Genomic DNA, 26,123 nt, shown 5'->3' on the forward strand with positions numbered 1-26,123 from the left:
TAGACACACAATTTGTCCTGTCTATAAGATATGCAGGGGTAAAAAAAAAAAAAAAAATGGAGCAGAATTTGAAGAAAGGGCCAACTAATGACTGGCTCCAGCTTAAGACCCATGCCATGAGAGGGATCCCACCCTAGACACTATTAAAGATACAGTGATCTAAAGCCAGACATTAGACAGAGCTTGGGGAATCCTGTGGAAGAAGGGGAGGAAGGATTGAAGGAGCCAGAGGGGTCAAGGACACAAACAAACATACAGAAGCAACTAACCAGAAAGCATGCATGGGACTGACCAAGGCCCTCTGCACATGTATAATAGTTGTGCATCTGGTTCTAATGGTACTTTATGGCTACATCAGCAAGACTAAACTTATCTTGAAAGTTCTACCTTCAGTGCACTGGGCCAGATGTGCCATCTCTGCCTTCAATCTAGATTTTAGTTCATCTTGAGAAATATTAAAAATACTCACTAAAGCTCAGTATGACAGTAATTACTAAAATTCCTGCCTCTGGGAGCTAATGCAAAAACATCAATCAAGGACAACATCAGTAACAAGCAACAACAACAAAAATGCCAAAACGGAAGTATCTCTTTTTTTTTTCCTAGTCAAGGACAGGCAAATGACTTCACTGCTCACTTAAATGGCAGCCTCATGGCTGTTCATTGTAATGCTGCCTGCCAGTGAGGGGAATCTCAGCTGAAGGGAGGCCTGACAATGACTGTGCTTCAGAAGAGGAAGACAACTTGGTGGCTGGGGAAGTCCTCCTACCTCCTGAGAAGCGAGTCTGCATGAGAAGCTACTTCACTCCAAAAAGTCATGGGGAAGCAGCTGAGGTCTAGGGAAGTAACCAAACCAAGAGGCAAGGAGGAAGGAGGCCAAAGTTGAACATTGTCAGCATGACACAGAACTCAATTTTCACTAGTCATAAAGTCTCAAAGGATTTGATTTAACTTTATAATTGGTGGCCAGGGTCAGTGATCTTTAGACTACCAGGGGCCTTGTAGTTCCTTGAGAAGGCTAAGACACTAGCACAATGGATCCACCTCAGGAATTAGCTTGAAATGGCAGACTTCTTTGCCTGACCCAGGATTTATAAGGTCCTCCTCAACCTGACATCCTAAGCTCCTTGCTACTTTTGGAAGAGCCTGAATCTCTCACAAAAGGATGTGTGCCCTGCAATAGCAGATTCTAAACAAAATGGTAAGAGAGAACTTGTATGTAGTATATATCCATTCCCATGGTTCCCAACTAGGTAGCACAAAGCTAGAGCTGCCCCTCTCCATGAATGGGCCACATAATCCACCAAGTTCATAGAATTCATCAACCAGCAAAGTGGGACCTCTCCTCTGGACAAACTCAACGTGCAAGGGTTGGTACAGTCATTCCTGTACCAACAAGGCCTAAGTAGGCTTTGGTCTCAGTGCTTCCTGAATGAATTTTACCACATAATAACCTAAGCCAGCTTCTAGAGTCTGCAGAGCTTGGCATTAGTGTTAACCACAGCTACCAGTTATGTCCCAGGTCTCTAGTCACGTATGGCTTAAACTTTCACATCCATGTTAAGGATGAGGTGATTGAATAAAAACAAGAAATAAGAAAAGAGATGGTGGAGGAGAAAGTTTATTGTAGATAAAAGGGAGATCATAGCCAGAGGCAGGGGCATCTGGGAGAGTCCAGAGTGGACATGGCCATGTGAGGAGAGGCAGGAGGGGGCACGGCAGACCTCAAGAAGCCAGGAAGGTAAAGGGTAGGCAAAAGTGGACCAGTAATCAAAATGGCTGGATTATATAAGGAAAGGACACTAGGGAAAGACAGCCCAGCCCCTGGACTGTTTCGAAGAGAGTGAGCGGCATGCAGCCATACCCTGTAACAGGTAGGGACTGAAGGTACAGGGAGAACCTGGCATCCAGGTCCACTTTGGTATGTTACATATGCTCCTCAGGGATGTGTCCTGGGTTTGAGGCCTAGCAGTGACCTACACGTAGAGAAAGCAACTGGCCATAGAACATTCAGGCAGTAGTGTGCCAACACCGAGACTCAAGTCTACCTTACTTCAAAGGTCTTGGTTTTAGCCAGTGATCTAAAAAAAAAAAAAGGCAATTATTAAAAGAAAGTAGAGAAGAGGCATGCACACAGATATGGTGTCTGTTTCCAGCTAGCTCTCAGCAAGCCAAGCAGCCCATGCCCAAACTAGCTATGTACTGAAATAACACGGAGTGATTGTGACGCAGACATGTTACTGCCTCTGGCCTTGACCTGGAGAATGAGGAACTCCTTACACAGAGCCTGGCTGGAAGGTCTTGTTTCTGACGCTCCCTTGGCTATTCCAAATCAACTCAACAAGGTATATGCAAACCTACTTAAGGAGTTACAGCAGCTACTGAGCCTGCACTGGGTCAGGGAAGAAGGAGTTGCCCAAAATATCCTGGACAGACTTCCCCCAACAAACCTCCAAGGAGCATCTTAAGGGTCTCCTCAAGAATCAGCATGAGTGGATTGGGGGTTGGCAGCAAAGCCTGCCATTGGGTTTCAGTCATCCAAAGTGAAGGCCTCTGAGTGAATGTTTATAGTCTAATTCTAGTTCGAACATTTGGCCTTAAAAATTAGTTCAAATACTATTGGTTTTAAATACTATCGATTTTAGTGACAAAATACCTAAAAATCCCTATTTAAAAAAAAAAAAACAAACAAAGATTTAAAATTCCAAATTCAAGGCTCAGAAGTCCAAGGCTGGGGAGTCTGGATCCCATGAGAACTATCTATCTTCATTATCACATGTCAGTAGGTAGAAGGGTAAAAAGACACATGCCACAGGGAGAGGTGAGGTACAGCCTAGCTGGAAAAAGAAACAAGGCGACAGGGCTTAGGTCCAAAGTGTAGGTCCCAGGTGACTAAACAAGAGAATCCAATATGGAAGTTACCAGATCGTTTTCTGACTTTATCAAGGACAACACTGCAAACCCAACGGCTAACGAAAAGGGGGTGAATGGGTGGAAACTTAAAACACGAGGTATAGGAACCTTGTCTCTAGGTCACCTTGGCCATTTTATCATGGGAAAACTACTTAACCGCCATAACCTTGTTATCCTCATTTGGCCAACAGGTTAATCAGAGTCCTAATGATTCATCTGATGATTCATGTCTGGGGGCCACTTGGCTTGTCCAAAGAAAGCCAAGTCGTGTGGCTTTTGTCACAGGCCAGGTCATAACATTCCCACTTCAAAGTCTACCTGTAGGAAAGGGGATGACCTGCACTGCAGGAGCGAGCCCATGACCCTGTATCACCAGGTCCCGTCGCTAGCACAGCGCAGCTCTCCACCCCCTTGCTAGGATCATTTAAGCAGCACAAAGGCAGCAACATTCACAAAGGCCCACAGCATTCACAGCAGGGTCTGTAGCAGCAGAAGCTGAATCTGGGACGGGGTGCACACCAGGGCAAGGTGTCTCAAGGGCCTTACAGCAAGGATGGGGTGGGTATTATTCTTTTCATGTAAAAGACGAAGAAGCAAACCCAGAGAGGCTAAATAAACTGTGACCATCACACGAAGCCTGAGGCTAGTGCTTTTGGTACAGTCACAAAGGGGCGGTGACCAGGGCATAGCTGGCGGTATCCAGCTGGACCCTCCATAGGAACACCACAGAGTTTGCCCTGGACAGGTAGGGAAGCCTTGACCCAAATGTGACTTAGAACAGAACAAGGGACATTTTGAAATCTCAATGCTTTGCTCAGTCCTACAAGGGCTATGAAGTACTTGGGGAACAGGCCAAGTCCTTGGGGTACAGCATCTTCAAAACAAATGAGTCAGCAACCTAAGCAACATCAAAGCAAACAAAGCGAAAGAGACTTTGGCCTCCACGGGGCTCCAGCTTCACTTCATCCTGCGGGGAAGGCAGTAATTGCCCTTGTCATCAACCATCTGAGTTACTGTTGACTTAACCACTGGGAACCAAACACACAGAGAGTGCAGAAGATATACCCCCAGGCACTAAGGTGTTCTAAGGGCAGCAGTCTTTATGGATCTAATGGATGGAGATACACACATTCCTTAATATTCTGTCCTGGCTGCACTTTTCAACCCAAGCCAGAGCAGCAGACATTTGTACTTACAGCTATTGAAGACTATGCTTGCAATTTTCCACTTAATATATATATATATTAATATGTATACATATATTTTATATATATATATATATATATATATATATATATGTAAAGTGTGTGTGTGTGTGTGTGTGTGTGTGTGTGTGTGTGTGTGTACAACCTTTTGTATGCCAGGGAGACATTAGATATTTTCCCAGACACAAGACGCTAGCCAAGAAGGAAAAGGTGTGGAGAAAGGGAAGGAGCAGGTGAAACAGTGTATGCTCTGGTTACTTCTCCTTTGCTCCAACCTCAAACAGAGTTGGACAAATGGACCGTATAGCTAGCTCAACTTATGTTACTGAGTTTAAAAGATTGAAACGCAAAGTGTGGATACTTCATTCCTTCTTAAAAGGGGGAACAAAATACCCATGGAAGGAGTTGTAGAGACTAACTATGGAGCAGAGACTGAAGGAAGGACAATCCAGAGACCGCTGCACCTGGGAATGCTTCCCATATTCAGTCATTAAATCCAGACACTATCGTGGATGCCGGCAAGTGCTAGCTAACAGGAGCCTGATATAGCTGTCTCCTGAGAGGCTCTGACAGTACCCGACTGATACAGAAGTAGAGGCTCACAGCCAACCATTGGACTGAGCACAGGGTCCTCAGTAAAGAAGCCAGAGAAAGAACCCAAGGAGCTGAAGGGTTTGCAGCCCCTTAGGAGGAACAACAATATGAACTAACTAGTACCCTCAGAGCTGCCAGGGACTAAACCACCAACCAAACAGTATACATGGTGGGACTCATGGCTCCAGCAGCATATGTAGCAGAGGATGGCCAAGTCAGTCATCAATGGGAGGAGAGGCCCTTGGCCCTGTGAAGGTTCTATGCTCCAGTGTAGGGGAATGCTAGGGCCAGGAAGCGGGAGAGGGTAGGGTGAGCAGGGGGAGGGGGGAGGGAACAGGGGTATTTTTTGGTTTTGTTTTGTTTTGTTTTGGGGTTTTTTTTTTCTTGTTTTTCGGAGAGGAAACTGGGAAAGGAGATATCATATGACATGTAAATAAAGAAAATATCTAATAAAAAAAAAGGTTGAAACGCAATCCCCTACCCAATGTACCATCAGAAGCCCAGAAAGCCTGGATATGCGCTAAGCCCGGTCTACAAGTGCTGAGGTCTCTGATACAGGGAGTTACATGTCAGATTATGTACCCTTACTATAGCTGCATTTATTAAATGAAGAAATAAGCCAGAAACTCACAAATAGTTTCCTTCAAAAGGAGGGTTTCTCTACAGAAAGAAAGACCTAACGAAATCAAAACAATGGCCTGGAGTCTTTTCTTTCAACAACTCACAAGCCACATTGAGAACTTTCACCTATGACTCAAATGGCTTGGCTGGCAACCCTTGGAAAGCTGTGCCTAGGCCACGCTTGAGAAGTCTGCTTCCTCATACTGCATGCAGATGTTTCCAGTCTTCACAGCCCAGAATGCGATCTCAGCCCCCAGGCCATCAGATGCAGAATTGTTCAGGTACAAATGAGGTACCTAATTTCCCAGTTAGGCAATTAGTAAGTCAGTCGGCCTTTTATTTTCCTTTTAATGCTGGCACACGTAGTATTTCCTTGTTTTAGCTAAATACAGTCTATATTATGGTTGTCATGAGATCAGCTTGCTCAATATGTATTATATAAGGACATGTTCTGAATTCAAGGAATACTACCTCTTCACAAAATGCCCAAGTAACTGCCCTTTGCCTCGGCTCTCTCAAGCAGGAAATGACTTGACTGATCTCAAACATGAAGATCTAGATACCTGGAAATCTTCCAGAAATATGGTATAAAGGTACAAGCTTTTCAAATCCTTGGTCCAAGCAGGAAATGAGACCCTTGTAGTATTAACACTCATCCTTAAGGCTGAGCAGAGAAAAACAAAACCACTTCTCTATAAATGATTATTTTCTCTGTTTCAGTTCCCTTAAGCGCTTAGCAAATACAATGGTAGTTCAGCATGTGACGAGAATGATTGCTTAAAAGTGGAAAGATGGCTCAGTGGGAAAAGAGTAATTTCTGTGAAAGTATGAGAATTTGAGTTCAAATCCCCCACCACCCACATTTAAAAACAAACAAACGGGCTGGTGAGATGGCTCAGCCAGGAAGAGCACCAACTGTTCTTCCAAAGGTTGTGAGTTCAAATCCCAGCAACCACGTGGTGGCTTATAACCACCCATGAGATCTGACTCCCTCTTCTGCTGCGTCTGAGGACAGCTACAGTGTACTTATTTATAATAATAAATAAATCTTTAAAAAAAGAACAAAGAAAAACCCTAAAAGAAATCTAACATGGTGTGAGATGGAGACAGTTGGATGGTTGGGACTTGCTGGCTACCAGACAGGTTCTAAAGGCAGTAAGAGACCTTGTCTCGAAGGAATAGGATAGAGAATGACAGAGAAGAACATCTAATGTCTCCTCTAGCATGCAAAGGATGTACACACATACACACACACACACACACACACAATGCATTTTAAATGGGAAATTGCAAGCAGTCTCCAATAGCCACCAAGTACGAATGTCTGCTCTTCTGGATGAGGTGAAACATACACATAGCCAGGACAGACAATTATGGGATGTGTGTGTCTACATCGATTAGATCCATTAAGATTGTTGCCTCACAAAATCACATAATAGATGAGATTTAAGCGACTTTCTCTGCAAAAAAGAGACAGAGAGGCAGCAGGAAGCAGAACTTACAGGTGAACACAGGCAGAGCAGACACCTGGCTCCACCCTGGGTTCACACAGAACCTTTGACACCCATGTGAAGCTAGTCATGCTGTCTGAAGATGCCACTCACCACTTCTCTGTAACTCATTGCCCCTCAAGAATGGAACCCCAATAAAGAAATGACACTTTAATGTATCTTATAAAGAATAAGGATATGGGGCATTGCTCTCTATATGTAAAAAGCATTCATTTCATAAAAACAATACTAAATTTCCAAAGACCAGCTTTGAGTTTTGATTTTTCTGGTATATGTAGAGCTCCCACCCTCCACAAAGTCGGTCACTCAAGATTCTCTCAGCTTCTGCGCTGTCTCCAAGTGCCTAAAAATGAGTGTCATCAAGATTGTAAGGGGAAGAAGTGTGGTATTCAGAGCAGGGAGAACAATATTAATGAGAGATGGCTTGTGGAAGGCCTCGAGATCAGGAATCAAGAACAATTCTGCAAGGGCTATGGATATAGCTTGATAGCAGTGTTTACCTAAGCATGCATGAGGACCTGGGTTGGATCGCTAGCACTGCCAAACAAAAGGAAAATGACTTAGCAATTTCTAGTCTAGGTCACTGGAAGGGTGATGTGCTATTAATAGACAGCCAGAGGGAAGTGACATTCATTCACAAGATCTGTGTCACTTTGGGTACTGTGTATTCTTTGGCTTTTTTTTTTTTTTTGATTTTCAGCAAGGCAGATTAATAGCACTGACCAAAGTGCTCCTGAATAGACAAAATAAAGAGCTTCCGGCCAGCACTTGGGCTTGGGCTGTGGAGAGCGAACCATAGGAAAAGCATCTGTGCAGTTCTTAGAAAACTCCCAACTCCTTTCGAGAACTGAGTCCCAGAAGTCCTTGAAAAGCCCCCTCTGAGGCTCCCTTGTAAACACACACATCTCGGACCTCCGCAAGGGATGGTGGGGGCTCCTCACAATTGGTGAAGGAAGCCTGGGGTCTAAAGGTAAACACACAGCTGACTCAGCACTCTCTGGCAAGAGTGCTCTGGTAAGGGCATCCACCTCCCCAGCCTGCAAGGGAACTACCTTCTGCCTCCAAGGACTGCTGTCTCTTTGAGGGGGGCCACCTTTGCCTCCTTCCGCCAGCCACAGTGTGATGTGTGTGCACTGGACAAGAAGGAGCCCCGTGTGCTTTAACTATAGTATGGAGACAGAAGCTGGGGGTGGATGTAGTACATTCTCCCAGCATGGTATTACCTGGGACCTTTAAAAAAATGGCTTGTAGTAGTAATTACTACTTAACTAAGAACTTTACAGGAAATAATTATCTATACTTATTTGTCTTGAGATAGAATCTAAAACCTGATGTTGCTATTGTATTTTTTTTAAAAGGAGAGGAGAAAGGAAACTAAGATCCTATGCTTGCTCTTGCATAAAATATATACTTTATGTGTCTGAGAACAGAAAAAACAGATCAATGCAAGTCATCGTTCAATCGTTTTGTATAAGATCCACAGGAGAAATGATAGTATAGAGCTATAAACATATAGAATATAGTGTTAGAAAGGAACACTGCCATACCCCCCCCAAGAATTATTGACTTAGTGTCTGTGATGGACACAGGAAAAATAGACATCCCACACGACCTCAGGAGAATCATAAGGCAGATGTTTATACAAAGCTCACATTTGCCCAGGTTTGTAGTTCACTCTGAATAATGGCTTGAGAAGCATGTGAGGTAAAGACATTCTTCTGCCGGGTTTCAACCCTAACAGAAGAGCGAGCTAGCCATTTACCTTAAGCCAGACCCCATGTTTCAGAAAAGCAATAGGCTACATCTTGAGAGATAGCTAAAGGCACTTCTATTATCCTGTTAAGAGTTTCAGATAGTTTAACTAGAAATTCCATCACCCACATCAGGACCACAGTTTTGCTCGAGTTATAAGTTGGTCAAAAATAATATAACTATATACCCCCCAAAATATAACTATATACCCAGGTACAAATTTTAAAGCAAATTTATAAGAATTTTTATATACTCCTAGTGAAAGTCACTATAAGTACATGCTCACATAGGGAGCATTTTCTACATTGCTATATATTAATATTAATAATAATAAAAGTATCTCTATATACTACTTATTGACTTGCACAATATGTAGGTGTATTTTTTGTTGTTGTTGATCTGTTTAAGCAGCAGTATTTGTTAGCCGGAAATTCAAATTGGCACAAAAGTTCATTAATAGATACTTGTTAAACAAACCATGACACAAATATGTAATGGAATACTATGTATCTTCAGATAAGTGCTTTAAGAATTACTGGGAAGGTTTCTGTGATAGGAAATAAACCTACCTTTTGAGAGTTTGCTGATAGCAAATAAATAATTCAAAGAATAAAACACTATGTCCTTTATGGTACCTTTTGAATTTAAAAGGTGGCAACAGAAAAAAAAATCCATATTTGTCTCTAATGTGCATTTGGAAGGCACAAAGATTTTAAGTGAAGATATTATACAACAAGAACACATGTTAAAAACTGGAAAGTAAGATAGAAAAGAAGTATTTACTGTTTATCTTTCTGGTCTTTTTTTTTTTTTTGGATTATTTTTAAATTGTCAAAGCCAACTGTTTAATGCTCACAACAGCCCATTAGATAAAATTCTTCCCTAAGAAACCAAGGAGACATTTTCAAACTGTAGGTGGAATTTGACCTTAGAGCCCAGTAGTAACAATGACTTAGTCAAGCCAGCCTTGCTTCACTAGTGCTTTGACCTCCAGCCGTCCTGTGGTCACCCTGTCAAGGGAAGTCTGAATTCAGCCACCAACTCAGACGATGCAGTGACTTCCAAAAGCTGCTCCACCTTGCCACACATCCATACCTTTGTCAAAATGGTTCTTCCGCCCATGAGGGATTCGGTGAATACCCAGAATGTAGCCGTCTCCTGTCTGGACTGAGTGTTCCTCGGAAGCGTATCCCCAGTGCATGATTATCTCAGTCTGGGGAGAAAAAGGACAGTGGGCATTCTATGGTGGACTCTGATTCTTCCAGCTCCAAGGGAGAAAACAAAAGCCATGACTTTTTTTTTTTTATGCTTTGCTTTGCTTTTTAAAGGAGATCATTTCAACTTCACTCTGCTCCATCTAGTAACCAAAATTCCATCTCAAGACCCACTCGTCTATACTCACTGGCATTTCACCACTCCACCAGGTCTACACTGAGTGTGTCAAATTTGAGCTCTTGATGTTTTTTTTTTTCTATCATGCCAACCAGACACAAATCAAGACTACTTTTCTAATAGGTCAGCTTACATTTTTCATGTTCTAAAGTTCCTGACCTAGGCAATAAGGCTAAACGAATGTCATTTGAAGGACACGAAACTGAAGGAAGAAAAGCTGATAAATGGGAAACTGCCATTAAATTTACCTCCCCACAAGGAAAGAGCCATGGGGCAAACATGGCTGAAGGCTAGGTGGGAAGGTATCCATCAATTGCATGTTCATTATCCTCTCTACCATAAAAAACTTGAAAGACTTGAATTCCATTATTCCCTCATGAAGGAACTGTTAAGAGGTGGAGGGTGGGGGAGGGGAGAATGCCAAGGCCTGTGTCATTCCATACTGTCCTACCTAGGAACTTGTCCATCTCTGAAGTCACCTGTCTCTTCAGCTAGGTCTTCTGTTTTAAAACTATTGTGCCGTTAGTAATCTATATTTTCTTCCTACCATATTCTTCCACGTGGTTTTATCCAGATTTCACTGTTTACTTAAGATTCATAACTTTGAAATGCTTTAATTAACTCAGGTAGGTTTTTTTGGTTCTGTTTGTTTGTTTGTTGCTTAGATTTTTCTAATGGTTCCTTTTAATATTTTCGCAACTGTACTGAGCTGTGTTCCCTGGACATTCTTAACCCCAGCTCAGGTTCAGCACTCACAAAGACATCCTCGTAAACGGCTTACGCAGTTGGATCAGTTTTAAAGTGTGTTTTAAATGATTTAAAAATAAAATTATTAAAGAGTAGACATTACTAAGCATAGGTTGTGTATCTTGTTCAGCAGCCTGATAAATCTGCTTCTATAAGTGGTATCTAGTGGGAAAAGCGGAGCCTGGCATCTACAACTCACAAAAAGTGAAAATCATAACAAGCTGCAAAGAGCTTTGGTTATGACATCATAACTCTGTTTAAGAAAACAACACTTGTCATCACTGCATTTCAAAAGCAGGTGACCTTTAGAAACTCACCACGTTCATGTTTACTTCGGGGTCCACAGTTGATACGGTCCCCATGGGCCCCGGAGAAAGCAGGATCCCAATGACGAAACAGACCACCAGGAGTTGCATCTTCCTTCCCTTTATGGTAGCCAGCTGAATTTTACCACACAAGCATGCCTTGACAGATCAGGGCCCTCTTTAAAAGGCTTGAACCAAATTTATAAAATCCCACAGGGAAGACAGATATGAACGGAACGACTCCAGCGTCTCTGGCAGGGAAAAACATCAGTTTGTTTTAACTAAGAAGCCACTAGAACCACCAACCCCAGCTAACACACTCGGTCTTGTACACTCAGGTACCACCTCCTCACAAAGGGAAACAAACTTTCTAAAGAAGCAGCATGTGGAGGAATTTAGAACAAAAAGGCAGAGCCCTAGAATTCCCCCACCCTTTCCGCTCTGTATCAGATTTAAATATATTTTTAAGTTAAGCCAACATTAGCTCTCACCTGCCACTAGATCTGAAATGTGTTCTTTCCCAAAATTAAATGTCAGCGTTCAAAACTGTCACTCAAGTTAATGAAAATGAAGGGAAAGAAAAGAGAAACTCTATGTCAACACAGATCACCCCCCCCCCACCCATGGCTCAAAATTACAGGGTAGCAAAGTACTGCAGTTGCTAAGTCTGATGTGTACAAGTCTAAGCCTCAGACTATGGTTAGAATGAATGCTGGGGCTCTAATCCAGGCCTTTAAAAAACGCAGATGCTCATTTTAAAAGACAGGTGCACATACTCCTAAAGGCTTGTACTTAAATTATAGCAGCTTTGTATATAACGACCAAAAGCTAGGGGGGGAAAGCCAAACCAAATAAATAATTAGTTAGACAAATTGTATATGTATGCATACTTCACCAATATACACAATACGGACAAATCTCAAAGTAATTATGCCCATCAAGCTGATTTCTCAAGTCAGTGTTGATTTCTCAATACTGCTGCCTGAAAATAATAAATAACTGAAGACTCTCTTAAACCAAGCTTTCCACATTTCCTAGGAAACTGGCTCTCAAATAACTGCAATTTCTCCTGAAGTTATTTTATTCCAGCATTGCAGACAGGAGAGGATCATCTCTGGGGTTTGTCCTGGCCACGCATGCTTTTAGTTGCCAGCACAGTTTTATGTAGCACAGTGTAAAGCTGCCTTTCAACTCCAGGTCACTGTCCCAGAATTCCTTCAACACTAGAGAACAAAAAAACAGACTGAAAAGCGGGAGAGGCGGGGGAAGTAGATCGATAAATAAAGGTTTTCTGCGCAATTTAAAATAAGCACATTTCTTTTTGGTGGAAGCCGTTTTTTTTACAGATCACCCCCCCCCATGGCAGTCTCCGAGGGACATTCACACTGAGGGGTGATTGAGGCTCACCCCCCCCTGATGGCAGTCTCCGAAGGACATTCACACGAGGGGTGACTGAGGCTCACCCCCCCATGGCAGTCTCCGAAGGACATTCACACTGAGGGGTGACTGAGGCAGCTACTCACCCATTCGTTTTTCTTCCAAACATAGCACTGTTGCTCAATAAACATGACAAGTAATTCTCACAGAAGATGTTGTCTGATAAGGCTCTGAACTGGGTTTAGTGTGCTAGTCCTGGTGCTTAGAACACCTTTATCACAGTACTTACTGCTTTGCAACAATCCAATTCATTATCTGTCTGCCTTCATTTCATGGGAGAGAGGAAGTGGGGGTGGGGCAGAGCTGAAGTCTGATTTAACTTTGAACCTCCAGGACTCTGACAAGTCCTGCACAAATAGTACAAATGTTGCTTTTGAAAAATGGGCTGGAGCAGCTCCGCAGTTCAGAGAGAGGCGAAAATAAAGGTCCAGGGTAGTTTTTCAATAATTACTAAGCAATGCCCCGATGCAGCAGTGCCTCCTACAGTCTGCCGCTTCTCTACCAACTCAACAGTACTACTAAGCTCATTTTCCAAGATAATGTGAACACACAAGTCAAATACTGGAAGCAAAGGACTAGCTGATTATACAGCAGTATCGTCGGGGTTTTTAACCAGGACCTACACCCAAGTTTGCTGTTGACCATGCACTTGTCTAAACCTGGGAAAGCTAACGGGAGGAAAGAATGAAGAGGACTGAGAATCAGGCATTCTGCATGTCCAGCAGTCCAAGAACTCTGGACAGGGTCCCTGACGGTCGACCGCGCCTGTCCAGGAAGCGGGAGGGCACCCAGGAAAGGACAGTTCACTTCTTGTTGATACCCACAGAATCGCCGCCCTCAAAGCCCTTTCGGGTACCCGACATAGAACGCACCCCGGGAGCAGCGCAATTGGAGGCCAGAGACCATGGTGGGGCCTCCCCTCCCAGCCCTGGCGATCCGCAGGGCACCAGCTCCCGAGCCCGCTGCAGAGCCAGGCCTGAGGCAGTCACTTACCCGGGGGAGTCCCGCAACCTCAGCCTCCCAGAGCAGAGCACACTCCAAGCTGCCGAGAACCCGGCCAACCACGAGCCTACACCGACCCGGTGGGAGGGCCGAGCCACCACCCAGCCCAGGCCTTTCGCACAGCCAATCAGAGCAGTCCACCACCGGGAAGTGCCCGGTGTCTGCACCCCTCCCGGCCAGCGGCAGAGCCCTGGAGAAGCAGACCCAGAGGAGCATGCGCCTTCTGGCAGCCTAAGAGGCTCAGCCCAGCCCAGCCCAGCCCTGCTCGAAGCCCAGCCAGAGCTTCCTCCTCCTCCAAAGCTGGTGGGTATCCTGCATACCTAGCACTTAGCAGGGCATCCTAAACTTTTTTCTCTCATGACCCCCTTTCACTTTCAGAAATTGTCATTCAAACTCCACTAGCTAGGTATACAAATCAAGCATTTTTTGATAGTAAATTATAAAGAAATTTATTTTAAAACAATTCTTTGATATGTATCATATATATGAAGTATATATGATCACACACACACCATTTTTCCATTTTCTCAAAACAAAAGCAAATTGGTGTACTAGTGAGACAGATGTGCTTACTTTTACAAAAAGATATCTTGACTGAATACTTGATACTGCTAGACCCATTCCGCAACATAAAATGGTTCTCAGAATTGGTTGCTATTTTGTTGTTATAGGTGTCGACAATGACACCACTGCGGTCCATAATTACATAGCACAGAATGGCAGAAGTATTTTTAGAGACATCTCAAAAGTTGCTCAAGTTCTGTCCTGTCTCAAGCCAAACTTCAGTTTATGACTTTTTTTTAATGAAACTTGGTCATGAAACCAAACAATAACTTTTAAAAGCAAACATTGTAACACAGGGGAATCACAAGGAACACTGCTCTTATATTCATATGCTGAGGAATGGTGGTGGGAACATATTAAAGGCCTTGGCTTTCTATGATTTAACTGTTGTCTTTCTATAACAGCAGAAAACTTTTTATATGTGGTGCAAATGTGCAACACATAACGGTCACTAATGTGAACAGGGTGTCTCAGGCAGTCAGTCTTTGGTACATGTTGGCACACAGGGGACAAAGTGCACACGTTGCATGTACAGAACCTAGATGGCAGTGATGTGCATAACACAGGCAGGTACTGCCAGAAACACATGACATTGCACCATGTTTGATTTTGAGTCCACTTTTGGTAATTACACATCCAGGAGCCTTTTAGTGTTACCAGTATTTTTTGTGACACCCCATGTGGGGTTGTAACCCTTAGTTTAGAAGGCTAGGACATAGAACACATGAACCTTATAAATAAAAACAAATGAGCACTCCTGCAAGTGCCAGGGATAACTTTGGTGAGCAGAGCCCTGCCACTGAGTATCTTACACATTGTGATGCTAAGTCCTCTCCATGGGATCTCAATATAAGACCACTTGCACCTCCATTTTACACAAATAGAAACTGAGTTTAGGGGCTGGAGGGATGGCTCAGTGGTTAAGAGCACTGACTACTCTTCCAGAGGTCCTGAGTTCAAATCTCAACAACCGCATGGTGGCTTACAACCATCTGTAATGGGATCTGAGGCCCTCTTCTGGTGTGTCTGGAGACAGTGACAATGTACTCATATACATAAAATAAAGAAATAGTGCAAAAAGGAAAAAAAAGAGAGAAAAAGAAAAGAAACTGAGTTTAGAAAGGTTGTTTTGCCTTAACTCGCTGAGATAGAAAGTGACCTCACCCAAAACGCAATCCAGGAAACCTAGATTTACATTGCAGTCAGTGACAGAATGAACAAACATCCCATACGACCAAGAAATTCTTCTGCCCAGGTGAGGGAAATCTTAGCCACCCACTTCTGGCTTTAGACCATTATTATATACAATGACTTGTGAATAACCCAGATGCTAGGAGAGAAAACTGCTGGCTGGTGGTGTGGCAGAGGTGAATGTGCTCAAGGTAGACTTTTAGCTTCAGTTGTATATTTGACATATCTCTGAAAAGGAAACCTCAACTGAGAAAACACATCCATTTATTGGCCTGAGGAAGTGTTAGTAGGGTTTGTTTTGGTTTGTTTTGCTTTGTTTTGTTTTGTTTTTGTTTTGTTTTTTGTTTTTAATTCCTAATTGATGTAGTAGAGACTAGCCCACTGTAAGCAGTGCCATTCCCTAGGCAGGTAGGCCTAGCATATATAAAAGTATTAGGTGGACAAGTCAGAGGAAACAAGTCAGTAACTTCCATTCCTGCCTCTGGGTTCCTTCCTTGTGTTCTGCCCTGACTTTCTTTGATGACAGACTGGAATTTCTAAATTAAAGCAAACCCTCTCATTCTTAATTTGGTTTGGTCAGCATTTTATAATAATAACAGGAAAGAAAACAAAGCAAGTATTAGACTATAGAGTGGCCATGTCCTTTTCTGAAAATAGTCTTGCCTTTAGAGAGACTGAACTTTTGCCTGACCTTGAAATCAAGTTGATAATCTACTTTAAGATTATTCTGCCTGCTTAAATTTAACCTGCCTTGAAAAAGACAATGTACCTATCCTAGCTATGCCTTGAACTTTCCGTATGATCAGCTTTTACAACCTAAGCTAAATGTCCAACTTTAATTTTAAACTATGTACTCTTCCATACCCCTGACCTAAAGTAGAGTAATGTAGTATGTGTGTGTGTGTGTACATGTGTGTGTACATGTGTGTGTGTGTGTATGTGTGTGTGTGTGTTATGATAATGATTGGTGTCTAGAGTCTGATAGCAATATCAAACAACAAATACGCACCATAAATGTTGGAAGCAACATGTGGATATGGTTGATAGGATCCATGTGCAGGTAAGTGTTCTTCCACTTCAGTTTCCCTGGTAAAACACTGTTAAAAAGTTCCGTTTAGCCAGGCAGTGGTGACATATGCCTTTAATCCCAGCACTTGGGAGGCAGAGGCAGGTGGATTTCTGAGTTTGAGGCCAGCCTGGTCTACAGAGTGAGTTCCAGGACAGCCAGGGCTACACAGAGAAAGCCTGTCTTAAAAAAACAAAAACAAAAAAAAAAAAAGTTCTGTTTAAAAAATATATATTCTCATACCTTTCCCGTACCATGTTTTTTTTTGTGCAGTCCAATAATTACAGAGCAAAGTCCTTTGTTAGGAGTAGGCAAGTCAGAGAGGACAACAGGGTCAGATCAAACATACACTAGAAAAGCCACAGACAGGTCATAGGCCACAGTCCACAGATAGCTGACATAGGAAGAGGAGAGAATGCAAACACAGGCTTGCTCTTGGTCTAAACTACTTCAAGGGGAATGTTCTTGTGTCATTCTGTAACGTGTGAACCAAACAATAGAGCTATAACCCCAGCCGCAGGATAGGTACTTCACATTATAAACATATTGGCAAATACTGAAACAATACTACTATTAGAAATTCTGCTTTCAGCCATGATGGAGTAACAATGACTAGATGTGCTCTCCCATCTTACACAACCAGGAAAAAACCAGCAGCTTAGGGAACAGTGGTTCCCTATTGGACAATGTACAGGGTTGGAAAGCAAGCTCCAATAAAAAGAAAACAAGGAGAGTGAACCCTACAGTGAACAAAAGATTGCTTGTTGAGAACTCCCAGGTAACAGACCGGAGTAGAAATTCAGATACTATCAGCAGTTTCTCTTAGTGTCGGAGACAGGAGACTTCAGGAGACCTGGGGCAGCAGACTGGCATCGAGGGGCTGAATAGAAAGGGCTTCCTAAAGCATTTGACTCGACATTAACCACACCTCAGAAGTGAAGAAAAAACACCACACCGGGCCGGAGAAAAATTAGTTTTATGTTAATGTTGTTGAAAATATGATTACTAGAGTCGACTCCAAATGACTCTTTACTAAGGTGACCCGAAAATTCAATGAAGAAAGGCTAAGCTTTGCAAAGAACGACACTGGAAACCTTGAGGGCTGGGTCTCAAGCGTGCCTAGTCACAGAAAAGTTTATTCAAAATGGGTCATGATGCCAAAGCTATAGACCTGCAGGGGGTTGGTGCAAAAGAGAAGAGAGCTTAGAAGATTTGGGTTTAGTCAGGGTGCTGGGTTGAATGGGACTATTCTGCATAGGCTTCTTGAATACCTGGTCCCCAGTTGATGACACTCCTTGGGAAGGCTGAGGAGGGATGACATCATTGCTGGAAGTATGTCACTGGAGATAGGCTTTAAGGAAAGACTCGCCCATTTTCAGTTTTCCCTCTGTGTGTTTGTAAATCAAGGCGTGCTGTCTCAGCCTTCTGCTCCTGACACCTGCAGTCTGCCACCACACTGTCACTGCCATTATAGACTCTAACCCCTGAAGCTGTAGCCTAAACAACAACAACCTAAAACAGAAACCATAAAACCTCTTTCTTCTGAAGGCATCCTTGGCAGTGGTGGTGTATCACAGCGACGGAGAAGATTCAAAGTCTCCTCTGAGACTCAAGGCAATCTCTTAACTGTAAAGCCCTGCAATTTTTTCTAAATCAAATTCCAACATATAATGGCATAGAAATACAGTCAGACCGCTTAAATACAACACATGAAAATGTAACCCATAAAAGAGGAAAGAACAAAAAAAATGTAAAAGGTCTTTAAAAAAATGTTTGCTCTTCAAAAGATCATGTGGAATGGTAATGAGGTATTGCTTTATACCTAAAAGGACAGCCATAATTTTTTTTTTGAGATGGATAATGGCCAATGTTGATGAAGGATAGAAGGACTTTGAACTCCCACACACTGCTGGTAAGAAGGTAAAGTGGTAAAGTTGCTTTGGAAATGGTTGGCAGTAAATTCCAAGCCAAACTAAGCTGTACACTGAGACTTTGTCCAGATGAAAGAGTAAACTACTGGGATATCATATACCATTGGTAGGGATGTAAAATGGTGTAACCACCATAGGAGATAAAAATCACAAAGGCACCTATTTTTTGACCCAAATACTCCACTCTTTAATATTTAACCAAAGGGATAGTGAGTTTGTGCCCAGTCTGGCATGGCTGCGTAAGAGGCAGTGTGGCACAGTTCTTGCTCCTGGAGCATCACCAGAGCATCACCAGGGTGTTCATCCTACCTGTGCATGGCTGCATAAGAGGTGGTGTGACACAGTTCTTGCTCCTGGAGCATCACCAGGGTGTTGATCCTACCTGTACTTATGACTGCTGTCTCTTCTATTTTACTTTCAGTCTCTCTTTCTGGGGAATAAAGTTCTACAGGACCATGGACCATGGGAGGAAGCCTGGTAAGGTTTGAAGCCCAGAAGACCATGAAGGGATGGTAGGGGCTTCACCTGCTCTGGGTACCAGGCCCCTGCCATGTAGCTGCAGCACCCCCATTGAGAGATTTGTGGCTGTCAGTTATGTAAGGAAGAAGCTCTCAATCCCTTCCACATGTAGATGATTTCATCTCTAACATCTCAGACCAAGACAATAGGGAAAGAGACCTCAGTCAAGTAGGCTCAAAACAGAGGTCTCCATGCTCATGAGGTACCTAGAGGTCTGGAGGGCTTAGGCAATAAGCTTCCCTTCTCAGACATTCCTCCCTACAAAATGTATTTGATCTCATGCCCACCCTGAGAAGTGGGGTGTGCTTTTATGTATCCATTTTCTGCCATGTCAATAAACTGTTTGGAATCATGGACTGGCTCTTTTTTTTTTTTTTTGGTTTTCCGAGACAGGATTTCTCTGTGTAGCCTTGGCTGTCCTGGAACTCACTCTGTAGACCAGGCTGGCCTCAAACTCAGAAACCCACCTGCCTCTGCCTCCCAAGTGCTGGGATTAAAGGCATGGGCCACCACCACCTGGCGGACTGGCTCTTTTCATAGAGATCCACCACGGAGAGCCATGGAGAAGGCCTTCACCTGCAGGGCAGCAGCCTAGTCTCCTGCAGAAGGCCTTTGCACACCCAGCCACAACTGCCACCAAGCCTGCCACCGCTAAGCCAAGGACTTTTACTGCTGGGATTAGCCAGAGCTCCTCTCCCGCCATCTCCCCCCCCCCAGCACCCCTGCACACCCGCCATCTTCCCCTGCCTGGGACTAAACCCAGCCTGCAGGACCCTGACTCTGTTCTCTGCTCTTCTGCAACTACCAGCGGTGCCTGCATGTCCTTGAGCCTGAGAACCCCAAGGCCCCAGCCTCTGTCAAAGGCAGGAACCCCCAGCCAGCTCCAACTTTCCCACACCTAAGACTGTGCTTTCCTACACAGTCCACATCCCCCCAAACTCCTGATTTGGGGCTTCCCTACAGGCCAACACCTGAAGCAGCAGTGTGGGATAAGAGCAGTCAAACTCCCCACATTCTGCCTCCCCAAGCCACCATGCCAGGTGGTGGAGCGGACGTGGACCAATACAACCCAACATACTTCCCCCATTATTCAGAGCTAATCACTCCATAATAAATGAAGCAGATGTTGTTCTCGAGAATGAGGAGTAGAGGTGGTCATGAAGCTGTGGAGAACAAGGAATAGACCTTCTGCTTGGCCTGTTGGGCCATGGGAATGAATCTAGACAATATAACCACAGAGGCCACAAAAGCCTACATTGTCCTCTGCAGAAACTGCTCACTGCAAGACTTGGCCTTGAACTTGGAATTATATGAGAAGGTGCATGTACCCTCTGGTCCAATGGTTCCTGCATTCATTAGCCAGGGTGAACTTGGGGACATCAAGGATAGAGGCTTAAAGCAGACTCAAGAGAAAAAGGCATGGATAGGAAAAGAAGGAATCTATAAAAGCATGCAAATGATAGATGGATATATCTTATAGGAGGAAGGCTTATATGTGAGCTAGAAATAAATAGTATTAGGAGAGTGCATGAGGCCGTGGAATTGCTAGGATGAGGAGACAAAGATTAGAGAATTAATAGATGATGTGCAAGCATATGTTGGCACATTGTCCTTAGCAGGTAAGGAGTGCTTAGTACTGAGCCAAATGACCTGAGCTTGATCTTAAGAACCCATACAGGGAAAGGATGGAACTGACTTCTAAAACTTATTGTCTGAGCTCCATAAATGAGTGCATGAACACACACACACACACACACACACACACACACACACACACACACACATACACACACACACATACACGTAAGAGAGAGAGCAAATAAGTAAGTGTAACCTTTTTTAAATTTAAAAATGCCAATAATTATCACTTACTGAGTACTCCCTGTGACACAGAAACAAGTCCAAGCACTTTCTATGCATTACCTTGCAGAAGCAGTAACCCCTCCACAGGTTGTCTTTCTCCTTCTGCAGATGAGACACACAGTCTGAGGCTGAACTGAACCCCAGAGTACTGAGCTAGAGGTGTGACGACTGGGCATGTTGAGTCCCAGTTTTCCACAGAAGTCCTCTCTCCTGGCCTGCACAGGAAAGTGAACAGAGTCACAGCCTGGGACATTTCTAAAAGGTTAAAAGTGACTGGGGCAGGGAGGGAGGGGATTCCACTGGCAATATTTGCCTAGCATGCACAAAACTCTGAGTGCACTCTCTAGCACTCTACAAATCAGGTGTGATGGCACCACATCTGCCATCCCAGCACCCAGGAGGTGGAAGCAGGAGTATCAGAAGTTCAAAAGCATCCTCCTATGAGCCTAGGATGAATGAAATCTTGACTTGTCTCAGGAAACTGGGGAAGAATGGATGAAAACAAAACAAAACCAACCAACCAACAACAACGACAACACACTTGAAGATGGTCGGACCCTTCTCTGCCAGAAAAAGGCAAAAGCTCCCCCCCCCCAAAAAAAGCCGCGATTCTACTTTTAAGTCTCAAAGACATCATGTCCTACCCTGGTACTCTGAGACCTGGTATCTTACTAGACCATTGTCTAGGTTGGCTGTTCCCAAACAACCCTCTCGCACGACCTTCAGCCTTACACACATTTCAGTGCTTAAGAATTCAGGGCACACTACCTCTGTGACTAGTGACTGCCCTCCCTCCCAAAGGGAGGCATCTTTTTTTTTCTTCCTTTCTTTCCTGTTGCAAGTTCTGATGAAATCATTCTTAGAGTATAGATGAAACAACCAAATAAAACAAATTACAAAGAGATGGTGATGTAGCAGGGTAGGGTGTGGGGAGGAAGGGCTATAAGAGAAAATGGTGTAGTGGAAGTCAGGACTGTGCAAGTTTTGATGTGTAAAACAGGAAGCCAAAGCAACCTCTTTGTACTATTCTGGGCCTGCCACTTACTTCCTGTTAATTAGCCAATAGTTACAAGCCATGGCACAATAGTTACAAGCCAGGAGAACTTCTAGACATTTCTGAGTAAGAGTCCATTAATTCCTAGCACAAAACTCCCTTTGATTCTCTTCAGCAATAGCTATGAATGCACTCTGAAGACCTAGTCCTGAGCTAATGAATAAGCCTTTGCCTTAAGTGATCTTCACAGAAATGTACCTGAGCACCATGTCCAATCGGACAGCACTCCCAGGAGCCCTCAGATGGGTTTCATGTGCCAGCTTAATCAAGCCTTTAAAGTGTTCTGGAAATTTGGATTTAACATTTAACAATTAAAGGTCAAAAGAGTGTATATGAAATATCTCAGCCCAACTTCTCTTGAAATTACATAAAAAGGGACTGGGACCTTATCACACATGATGACAATGTGCCAAACAGCAAGTGCCATGTAGGACAAGAGTTCTGGGGCTCTTACAACTGCCACCTCCCCTTACCATCCATACTTGTTCTTTCTGCCATCCACCATGCTTTGAAGGATACCTGCCCATCCCTGGGTTGATGGGGTCTTCATGCTATGCTCTTGTTTACATCTTCATCACTTTCCTGGCCAAATGTTCTCTTTGACTCTAAACTATCATGTGTAACATGTTTCTGCCTCTGTGAAGCCACCTCTTATGTTATGCCGTCTACATGTTCATCCAGTCCATAGTCCATCCTATACACTCTCCAATCTCCCAGCCTGCTCTACACCAGCTTCTAAGGTTCATCTTGAACACTATTTCACATGAAACTAGTTTCTGCAGCTTCTCATGTCTTTTACCACATGATTCCACATAAATTGGTGAAAAATATATTGTTAGGTAAAAATCAAATTGCTAACACATTAGTCAGAAAGAATATTTTCAGCAACTTTTTATGGCAATTTAATGGGAACTGTGCACGTTTTTCTACAACAGCTAATGCATTTCTCGATGTTTCCATTTCTTGGCATCTTTTCTGTAAAATGGAGATTATGAGAGTACTCACCTAATATGTTTTTTAAGGATGCCAATGAAATGTTTATTACCATGCATTATATTTAACACAGGGCTAATGAGCTGGCTTAATGGGTAAAGATTCTTGCCAGGGGCCTAATGACCTTAGTTCAATCCCAGGAATACACAAAGCAAAATAGGAGAACAGGCTCTGAGAAGTTGTCTGGCCTCTGACCTCTACAAGTGCTAGCACATACAGTAAACACACACACATACATGTTTACCCACACACTAAACATGGAAAAACTATTAAGCATAATTTTTATCCTTAATATTTATAAGGATAAATAAGAACACTTGAAATGTGTTTAAATAGCTTCTGATCTGTTAGTGAAGGGACTTGGACCAGCTCAAGAGTCGAGCATAACTCTGGCAGGTCTTTCTCTGTTCCCCATTCCTTCTACCTAATTGCTAAAAAGCCATTAGATTACATTCCTAAAACTAGCCCCCAAGGTCCATCTTCTTATTTGGCCATTTCCTCTGCCTGAGAGTGACTACCAAGATCGAGCTATCAAAATATTAAAGTCCAGCAATCAAAGTCCCCTTTGCCTCACCTAATTAACATACCCAATCAAAATCAAATATCTTGGCCAGGCAGTAGTGGCCCATGCCTTTAATCTCAGCACTTGGGAGGCAGAGGCAGACGGATTTCTGGGTTTGAGGCCAGCCTGGTCTACAGAGTGAGTTCCAGGACAGCCGGGGCTACACAGAGAAACCCTGTCTCGAAAAAAAACAAACCAAAATCAAATGTCTTATCCTAAGAGGCGGTTTCCCCCCTTTCCTTTATAAACTGCCATTTTCCTGTGTGCCACGTCTGTCTCCTCTCTATCCAGAGGCAGCCCCTTGTGCCCTCTGGGACAAATTACCAATGGATTTTTTTTTTAAAGTTGTTGAAAATATTCTTTCTGATTAATGTGTTTGCAATTTGTTTTTCACCAACTTATCTGGAGTCAGTATATGCATCCAAGTACAATAAATGACATGAGAAGCTTCAGGATCTGTGTACACACTGCACTAGGATGAGGTGTCTGGTTTTAGTTGAGCATATTAGTTAGGTGAGCCAATGGGATTTTTGATTGCTGGACTTCAATACTTTGATAACTGGATATTGGTAGTCAGCCGCAGGAGGAGGAAGTGACCAAATAGGAAATGGAGCTTGGTGGCCAGCTTTGGGAATGTAATTTCTCTCTCCCGTGTTGTCCCCTCACTCTGTATCCCTGCCTTTGTCTCTTATTCCCTGCCCTCTGTCCTTCTGGGGCAAATCAATCCTCTTTGTGCTGAGAACTTGGTCCTGGGGTCCTTAGCCGATACCGTTCCTAAGAGTTACTATCATTTAATTCCATATGGAGCATGTGCCATCCCACAAGTGAGCCAAAGTAATTGAATAATAATAGAAAAGCATTGAAACAAAAACAATATACAAGAAGTTTACCAATAAGAGAAAAATCTCTGGAAACCAGTGTGTGTGTGTGTGGTTTTTTTTTGTGTGTGTGTGGTGTGTACAGACAAATTTTGGCATGTAATTACTTAATTTTTACTACAACAAAGCATTTTATATATAAAATTCTGTGTCTCATTTCTTAGGATTGTAACTATATGAGTATGAGTTTCTCTTGATTTATTCTGACTAATTATGTCACTTGATTTGTATATATTTCTGAGATAGAAAGCAATTTATGTCCAGCTCTAAGAATATTATCTGAAAGAAAAAGTGGAAATTGTTTATAGCCATTGATTAGGTATGTATATATTTAGCCTGAATTTTTTTTTAAGTTTTTGTCACTTTTTTATTGTAAAGCAATTCTGCCCATTTCAAGTTACTAAGTGCTTTGAACTTTCTAATTTGTGCAAAAAAGAGAAGATTGTTCTCAAAATTACTATTCCCAGACGTGTGTGAAAACTAGAATTCTGTCAGTCACTTATAACAGTTTTTGCTGAATATACTGATTCCAGTAGCATTTCCTGTGCTGGGTTCCTTTTATGCAGCCGAGGCTTGACACAGAGAAAATGCCTGACGCAGGTCATTTGGAGTCACTTAGTTTGTTAAAGCTACCAGTTTTAGATGCTGCCTCTAAAGGCATCATTGCTGAGAGGTGATTTGAACAGAAGTATATAGCACCAACGTTTCTTACCTTTGTCACCTACCTCTTAAGGCAATCATGAGTACATTTGTCCCACAGATTCCATGGGAGACTCATTCCTAGAGCCCTGATGAATATCAAACTTTAAACCTGCCCAAATCCTTATAAAAATGCATAGTATTTGTAAATGACCAACTGTGACCTTCCATATACTTTGAATGATCTCAAATGTATTTACAGACACCTATTACAAAGTAAATGCTTATATAGAAAGCTGTCATACTGCACTATTTAGGAAACAATTCAGTGACAAGTGAAACTTCTGTACACATTCATTCAGCACAAATTCAACTTTTAAATATTTTTAATCTATATTCAGTTAAAAAATAAAGTTGTAGAACACACAGATAGGGCGAACTGGCCGTAAGCTCTCCGTCATAATGTTTTTAAAAGAATGCCCACATAAAGCAGCACAGTGGTGCCTGGCACAAACAAACACCCAATAACTGTTAACATTTTGTTCTCTTTACAGTGAGATAATCCTAGTTTTAAAAATGCTGCCTGAAAATAGTCTGAGAAGTCCTCAAAAGGCTGCACTTGGAGTCAGTGCAGAACTCAGCACGCCTACTCCTAAGGATACACTTAAGGGAAAAGTGTTTGCACACATCAAGACCTGTCTGTGCATGTTCATGGCAACATTATTTGAAGTAGCTGAGCCTGGAAACTACTCAAATGCCCATCACCTGATGAACAGGAAATTACATACAATGTATCCACGTAGTAGGTATTTGGCAATAAAAAAAACAGAATAAAGCACTGACCCCAGCTACCCTCCAGATGACCCTTGAGAAGCCCACAGATTGCCTGACTCCATCTCTGGGAAACGTCCAGAAGAGGTGGATCCATGGATACAAAGGGCAGATTACTCGTTACAGAGACAAGGATAAGAATGAAATGGGGATTGGCTACTAATGGGGTGGAATTTGTTTGGACAGTGATAAGAATAGCATGGAATTAAATTAAGTAGATAATGGGATGATTAAGCCATGCTTCTTAGAAAATGAAAACCCACTAGAAAGCACGAGGTTTGGGGCATGTGGTTTATATCACTATAAAGTCATTTTAAAAGGCCTGGGCTTGAGCAAACGTGTGAAAATCATTGCACTGTAATTCACTTCCTGGTATGGTTTGGCAGTCTACCCTTGTATTGAATCCTGGTTTATTGCTGTGGCTTACATTTCAATTTACCCATTCTTTCTCAAAGTTTAGCTGTCAACAGACCATGATTCATTTTATCATAAAGAAGAGGGAAACTGAGTCAAGCCTTGAAAGCGAAGAAGTCAAGCCACAGCTCAGGAGATA

The 26,123-nt window shown here is 42.9% G+C and overlaps 1 protein-coding gene across 2 annotated transcripts in view; it reads right to left on the reverse strand.

The window, feature by feature from the left end:
* Positions 1–13,603, reverse strand: part of Lipa (lipase A, lysosomal acid type) — a 36,405-nt gene extending 22,802 nt beyond the window's left edge. The window contains exons 1-3 of one of the 2 annotated variants that reach the window (XM_031390137.1): positions 13,471–13,603; positions 11,053–11,291; positions 9,692–9,809 (exon numbers count right to left, since the gene is read on the reverse strand). In XM_031390137.1, coding sequence (XP_031245997.1) covers positions 9,692–9,809; positions 11,053–11,151 — 217 coding nt within the window. In that variant the 5' untranslated portion in view covers positions 11,152–11,291; positions 13,471–13,603. The remainder of the gene's footprint in view (positions 1–9,691; positions 9,810–11,052; positions 11,292–13,470) is intronic. The other variant, XM_031390136.1, reaches the window with a different exon arrangement.
* Positions 13,604–26,123: the final 12,520 nt, after the last annotated feature.

Source organism: Mastomys coucha, unplaced genomic scaffold (genome assembly GCF_008632895.1).
Source record: "Mastomys coucha isolate ucsf_1 unplaced genomic scaffold, UCSF_Mcou_1 pScaffold21, whole genome shotgun sequence".
Classification (NCBI taxonomy): Eukaryota; Metazoa; Chordata; class Mammalia; order Rodentia; family Muridae; genus Mastomys; species Mastomys coucha.